Raw genomic sequence first — 6,008 nt, 5'->3', positions numbered from 1 at the left:
CCCTCAACTGCCAGTGCTGAAGATACCAGGGCTGGACCAGGGGCTGAGGCCTGTGGGGTTGTGCAGGACTCGGGGGAGCCTGGGAGAAGGCTGGGCTTGATACCCAACCCTGCAGTGACTGTCTCACCCACAGGAGGGACTGGAGGCTGCACAGCTTCTTGCTAAGCGCAGGAGATTGAGTCTGATGTACAAGGGAGGGGCTTACCTCGGGGCTCGGTACCAGCAGCACAGGGCGTGTTGACTGTGGTTTTCTGGGATGATGACTTCAATAACTGTATGTTGAGTGCTGTCATATTTCTAAAGATGCTTGGCCTGGCTACCTCCACCAAACACTGTCCAAATCTGGCCACCTACTCACTCATCTGAGTTTGTGGTCTAGTGTTAGTCTCAAGCCTCTGATGCCTAATTGGGGTTTTCCAAGACTGGCAGGAGTCGGTTTGCACAAAGAGCCAGTGAGAGGCTGCCTTTTGCCTTTTTTACCCAAGGTAAGTCTAACAGTTGAGGTCCTGAGGGTTTGTCCCCAGAGTCTGGTTGTTAGTTGCTCTCTGTGGGGTTGGTGCTTGGGAAACCCAGTTGTCAGCGTGAGCTGCGGCTTGATGGAGACACCTCTGCTCCTTGGGCCTGCAGACACCACCTGAAAGGAAGGACTAAGAAGCAGTGCTTTCCGAGGAATTGCTCTGACCTCAGATCACATCATTTGTGCAGTTCCTAAATTCAGTGCCTATGGAAGGGACCGCACAGCCCACTGTGGAGTCTGGTAATGCTTGGCGGCAGCAGTCCCACATTTTGCACCTCTGCAGCGCTACTTCTGAGGAAAGCAAGAAGGTTGAACCACTTCGCAGGCCAAGACTTTCCCATTTGGGGGAATTGGACGGGCTGTTAAGATCTGACAAGTACAGTGTCCTAAACTGAAAGGTGCTGGGAAAATCCATGGCTGGAGCCGGAAGTCTTAGGAGATGGAGCTGTCTCAGCTTACCACCCTAGTCTGTGTTCCCATGGCGCCCATGTCCTCCAGCCCACGCGGAACAGGGGAACAGGGAAAACAGCCCAACTACTACTGCTCTAGGGCTGACTCCCAAGGTTATCTACGGAGAGGTTAACTCCCTTATTTCTGGAAACAGATTTCAAGAGGTCGTGCAATGTTACTGGTGTATTTTCTAAGACCTCTCCCCTTGCACCTGCCTTAGTTGCTTCAGGAGCTGCTTTCTGCTTGTGGGAGGAGGGAAGAGCTATGGTGCGCTTTTCCCCATCCCACGGTTTCTGTGGCTGACGCTGGGTCAAGTTCTGCGATGCTCTAGCAACTCTCCCTGAAGAAAGCAAGCTTCCCCAAGGGGCCTGGGAACCTGGGCAGGATTCCCCCTCGCCCCACTTCACCTCACTTCCGAAGAAGAGGTGCTGCCTCTGGAGGTGGATAAGAGGGCACCGGGCACCGAAAGGTAAGTGTGTCAAGCTGTGGGAACTGCTGGGTTTGGCTTTCTGTTCGTCCTTGGCTCCGTGGCCCTGCCCTTAACAGCCCGCTGTCTGCTTGGATGCCCATAGCAGAGAGTGGGGCCCCGTGGGGCCAAGGAGCCTATTCCCATCCATAAACTGCAGATTTGTTGTCTCAGGTTTCTCTGCTTGGGCCTGGACGGGTCTTGTCTTGTGCATGCGTAGTCATGGTCCTCATGGCCTTTCAGGGGACTGCTGCAAATGAACCTGAACCAGAGGATGCCCGGACGGGGCCTAGGGAGCGGTGTGCTTCTGTGCTCCGGATTGTCAACCCCAGACTCCGGTCAGGAGGTGCCCTGGCCGAAGGATGGGAGTCACCCAAGCCTAGTCCTGGAATTGGGGGGATACCACGTAAAGAGGCCGCTGGGTCAAGGCCCGGGACCGGGGCACCCAAGGACACTCCCTGCTATTCCTGCTCCATCAGCGTGGATCCCTGCCAGGAGTGGCAGGCCTAGGTCCCGCCCAGCCTGCTAGAGTCATGGACGGTGCGAGCCAGCCCGCATCTCTAGAGGGCTACGATCTCTCCGCGTAGCTGAGGCCGCGCGGTGGCGCCAGAGCTCACCGCTGGGCCGCGCTTGCCCGCCTGCTGTGGGGTCACGTGGCGCGGGGCGGCGCAGTTCGATGACGTACGCGCAGCGCCCTTCTCGCCCCGTCTGCCGCGGGGTCACGTGGCGCGGCCGGCGCAGCTAGATAACGCGACGCCCGGCCCCTGGTCGCTGCTCCCGCCCCGCCCCGCCGCTACCGCGCCGAGTCCTTTTGTCCAAGATGGCGGCGCCGGGGGCGCTGCCTCTTCAGCCGCCGCCGCCGCCGCTGTGAGGGGCCTGCGGGCCGCCCGCCCGCCCGCCGCGCCGGCGCCATGAAGAGGCAGAGCGAGCGAGACTCGAGCCCGAGCGGGCGCGGCTCGTCATCGTCGGCCAAGCGGCCGCGAGAGCGCGAACGGGAGGCGGAGGCGGGCGGGCGGCGGGCGGCGCACAAGGCCTCGGGCGGCGCCAAGCACCCCGTTCCAACGCGGACCCGCGACAAACCCCGCGGTACCGGGGGCGGCGGGGGTGGGCATCGCGACGGCCGCGGCGCCGGGGACGCGAATCACCGTGTGAGCAGCGGCCGCTCCTCGGGCTCGGGCGCTGGCGGCGGGGGACGCGGCGGCAAGGCCTCGGGGGACCCGGGCGCCTCAGGTGCTTCGCCCCGCGCATCTCCTCTGCCGCCACCGCCGCCGCCGCCCGGGGCCGAGCCCGCGGGTCCCGGTTCGTCAGCGGCCGCGCCCGAGTACAAGACGCTGCTCATCAGCAGCCTGAGCCCTGCGCTGCCCGCCGAGCACCTCGAGGACCGGCTTTTCCATCAGTTCAAGCGCTTCGGAGAGATCAGCCTGCGCCTGTCGCACACGCCTGAGCTGGGCCGCGTGGCCTACGTGAACTTCCGGCACCCGCAGGACGCGCGCGAGGCCCGCCAGCACGCTCTAGCCCGCCAGCTGCTGCTCTACGACCGCCCGCTCAAGGTGGAGCCCGTGTACCTGCGTGGCGGCGGCGGCGGCGGCGGCGGGAGCAGCCGGCGAAGCAGCAGCAGCAGCGCCGCCGCCTCCACGCCGCCCCCCGGGCCACCCGCACCCACCGACCCGCTGGGCTACCTGCCGCTGCACGGCGGCTACCAGTACAAGCAGCGCTCGCTGTCCCCTGTGGCCGCCCCGCCACTGCGGGAGCCCCGCGCCCGCCACGCCGCTGCAGCCTTTGCCCTCGATGCCGCCGCTGCCGCCGCCGCCGTAGGACTATCTCGGGAGCGGGCCCTGGACTACTACGGGCTGTACGACGACCGCGGGCGTCCCTACGGCTACCCCGCCGTGTGTGAGGAGGACCTGATGCCTGAGGACGACCAGCGGGCCACGCGCAACCTCTTTATCGGGAACTTGGATCATAGTGTGTCTGAGGTGGAGCTGCGACGGGCCTTCGAGAAGTACGGCATCATTGAGGAGGTGGTCATCAAGAGACCTGCCCGTGGCCAGGGCGGGGCATATGCCTTCCTCAAGTTCCAGAACCTGGACATGGCCCACAGGGCCAAGGTGGCCATGTCGGGCCGGGTGATTGGCCGCAACCCCATTAAAATAGGTTATGGCAAGGCCAACCCCACCACTCGCCTCTGGGTGGGTGGCCTGGGACCTAACACCTCATTGGCGGCTCTGGCCCGGGAGTTTGATCGCTTTGGGAGCATTCGGACCATTGATCATGTCAAAGGAGATAGTTTTGCCTACATCCAGTATGAGAGCTTGGACGCAGCCCAGGCTGCTTGTGCTAAAATGAGGGGCTTTCCCTTGGGTGGTCCAGACCGCAGACTGCGCGTGGATTTTGCCAAAGCAGAGGAGACTCGGTATCCCCAGCAGTACCAGCCCTCACCCCTTCCTGTGCATTACGAGCTTCTCCCAGATGGATATACCCGGCACCGAAACCTGGATGCGGACTTGCGGGTGCGGGATAGGACCCCCCCACACCTCTTGTACTCAGACCGAGACCGGACCTTTTTGGAAGGGGACTGGACCAGCCCCAGTAAAAGCTCTGACCGCCGAAACAGCCTGGAGGGCTACAGCCGCTCAGTGCGCAGCCGGAGTGGTGAGCGCTGGGGAGGAGATGGGGACCGGGCCTTACCCAAGCCCTGGGAGGAGAGGCGGAAGCGGAGGAGCCTTTCCAGTGACCGCGGGAGGACAACCCACTCCCCTTACGAGGAACGGACCAGGACCAAGGGTGGTGGGCAGCAGGCAGACCGAGGCTCTGACCGCACCCCTGAGCGCAGCCGCAAGGAAAACCACTCCAGTGAAGGGACCAAGGAGTTGAGCAGCAACTCCCTCAGCAACAGCAGACATGTTGCTGAGGAGCGGAGCCACCACCACCACCATGAAGTTCCAGATTCTTCCCACGGGAAGAAGACACGAGAGAGCGAGCGCAATCATCGGACCACTGAGGCTGAGCCCAAGGCTCTTGAAGAGCCAAAACACGAGACCAAAAAGCTCAAGAATCTTTCGGAGTATGCCCAGACACTGCAGCTGGGTTGGAATGGGCTTCTAGTGTTGAAAAACAGCTGCTTCCCAACATCTATGCACATCCTAGAGGGGGATCAGGGGGTTATCAGCGGTCTCCTCAAAGACCACACTTCTGGGAGTAAGCTGACCCAGCTGAAGATTGCCCAGCGCCTTCGACTGGACCAACCCAAGCTCGACGAGGTCACACGGCGCATCAAGCAGGGGAGCCCGAATGGCTATGCGGTGCTCCTAGCCACCCAGGCAACTCCCAGTGGGCCTAGCACTGAGGGGATGCCCTCGGTGGAGCCAGGCCTACAGAGGCGGCTTCTCAGGAACCTAGTCTCCTACTTGAAACAGAAGCAGGCAGCAGGGGTGATCAGCCTGCCAGTGGGGGGGTCCAAGGGCAGAGACAGCACAGGCATGCTCTATGCCTTCCCGCCCTGTGACTTTTCACAGCAGTACCTCCAGTCAGCACTAAGGACATTGGGCAAGCTAGAAGAAGAACACATGGTGATAGTGATAGTAAGAGACACTGCCTAGCCCAAACCTGTCTTTTCCAGCTCCATGTTTGTGTCACAAAAGCAGTTATTTTAAAATCTGATCTTCCCCCCTGCCCCCATCCTATCCCCTTGGTTTGAATTCTCTGCTGGGTTATTTTGGTTCATTTGGTGGGTGACCAAAGTCCTGTTCCCCACCAAAACTAAGGTCTTAGGTTTGGGGGTGTTTTTTTTTACAGCGATGAGAAGGGAATCCTGTCATGTTGATTTCTAGTGTACAAGATACTGTCTGCTGTGTTCTGTATTTTTTTATTTTTTGACTAATTGTATGGAAAGTTGTCAGTAAAGCCTTTGTCAGAGGATGGATTTTTAATCCTGTTCAGAGTCCTGGTTTAATCAAGTTTTTCCTCAATGGAAGCGTTTCCCCCCTGCATGTACAAAAATGCTGTATGTCACCTTTCCAGCACTGGTATATCTCAGAGTCCTGCTCCACTGATGGCTCTCAGCCCCTCAGCTTTCTGGGCTAAGTCAGAACTGTGTTCACATTTGTTGTTCATCTTGAAAGCAAGTAGGCTTCAATTTGGGCTCTGGATCCTGCCATACCACCCCGAGCAGAGCCCATGCAAAGGAAAGGGGTGAGGCTAAGGTCTGTAGCCAGCAGCTGTGGTACTTTTTGGTTTGTCATCCTGCCCCAAACAACTTGTGTGTCCATCAGTTTGAGCTGTAGATACTGGACAAAGCACCCAATATTAAGGCCTTTTTGAAAGCAGGAAGCCTAGCAGTTGTGTGGTCTTGTAGTCATGGGAGGAGCAGTGCAATATTAGTGCCAGGGGTCTTGGTGCCACGGATCCGTGTGGGCTCCCTCTCTCATTCTGCCTCCCTTCTAGCCTTAATGCAGCGGCTCTGGGATACTCAGTTGGAGCCAGAGCTGCCTCAGGCTCCCGGGGACACTGGAGGCCAAATCCTGGAATGGAGGGCGGGAGACAGCTTTCCTTGGTTAATTCTTGAACTTTGCCTGG

At 59.8% G+C, this 6,008-nt stretch overlaps 1 protein-coding gene across 1 annotated transcript; it reads left to right on the top strand.

Annotated features, from left to right (window-relative positions):
- The first annotated feature begins 2,160 nt into the window (after positions 1 to 2,160).
- Positions 2,161 to 5,362, top strand: RBM15B (RNA binding motif protein 15B). Its single transcript, XM_008535945.2, has one exon. It carries the CDS (start codon positions 2,345 to 2,347, stop codon positions 5,030 to 5,032), a length of 2,688 nt encoding a protein of 895 aa, XP_008534167.2. The 5' UTR covers positions 2,161 to 2,344; the 3' UTR covers positions 5,033 to 5,362.
- The last annotated feature ends 646 nt before the right edge of the window (positions 5,363 to 6,008 follow it).

This window comes from Equus przewalskii, chromosome 15, assembly GCF_037783145.1.
Source record: "Equus przewalskii isolate Varuska chromosome 15, EquPr2, whole genome shotgun sequence".
Lineage (NCBI taxonomy): Eukaryota > Metazoa > Chordata > Mammalia > Perissodactyla > Equidae > Equus > Equus przewalskii.
Note: the sequence above shows the minus strand (reverse complement) of the source record. Positions and strands in the feature narration are given on the sequence as shown.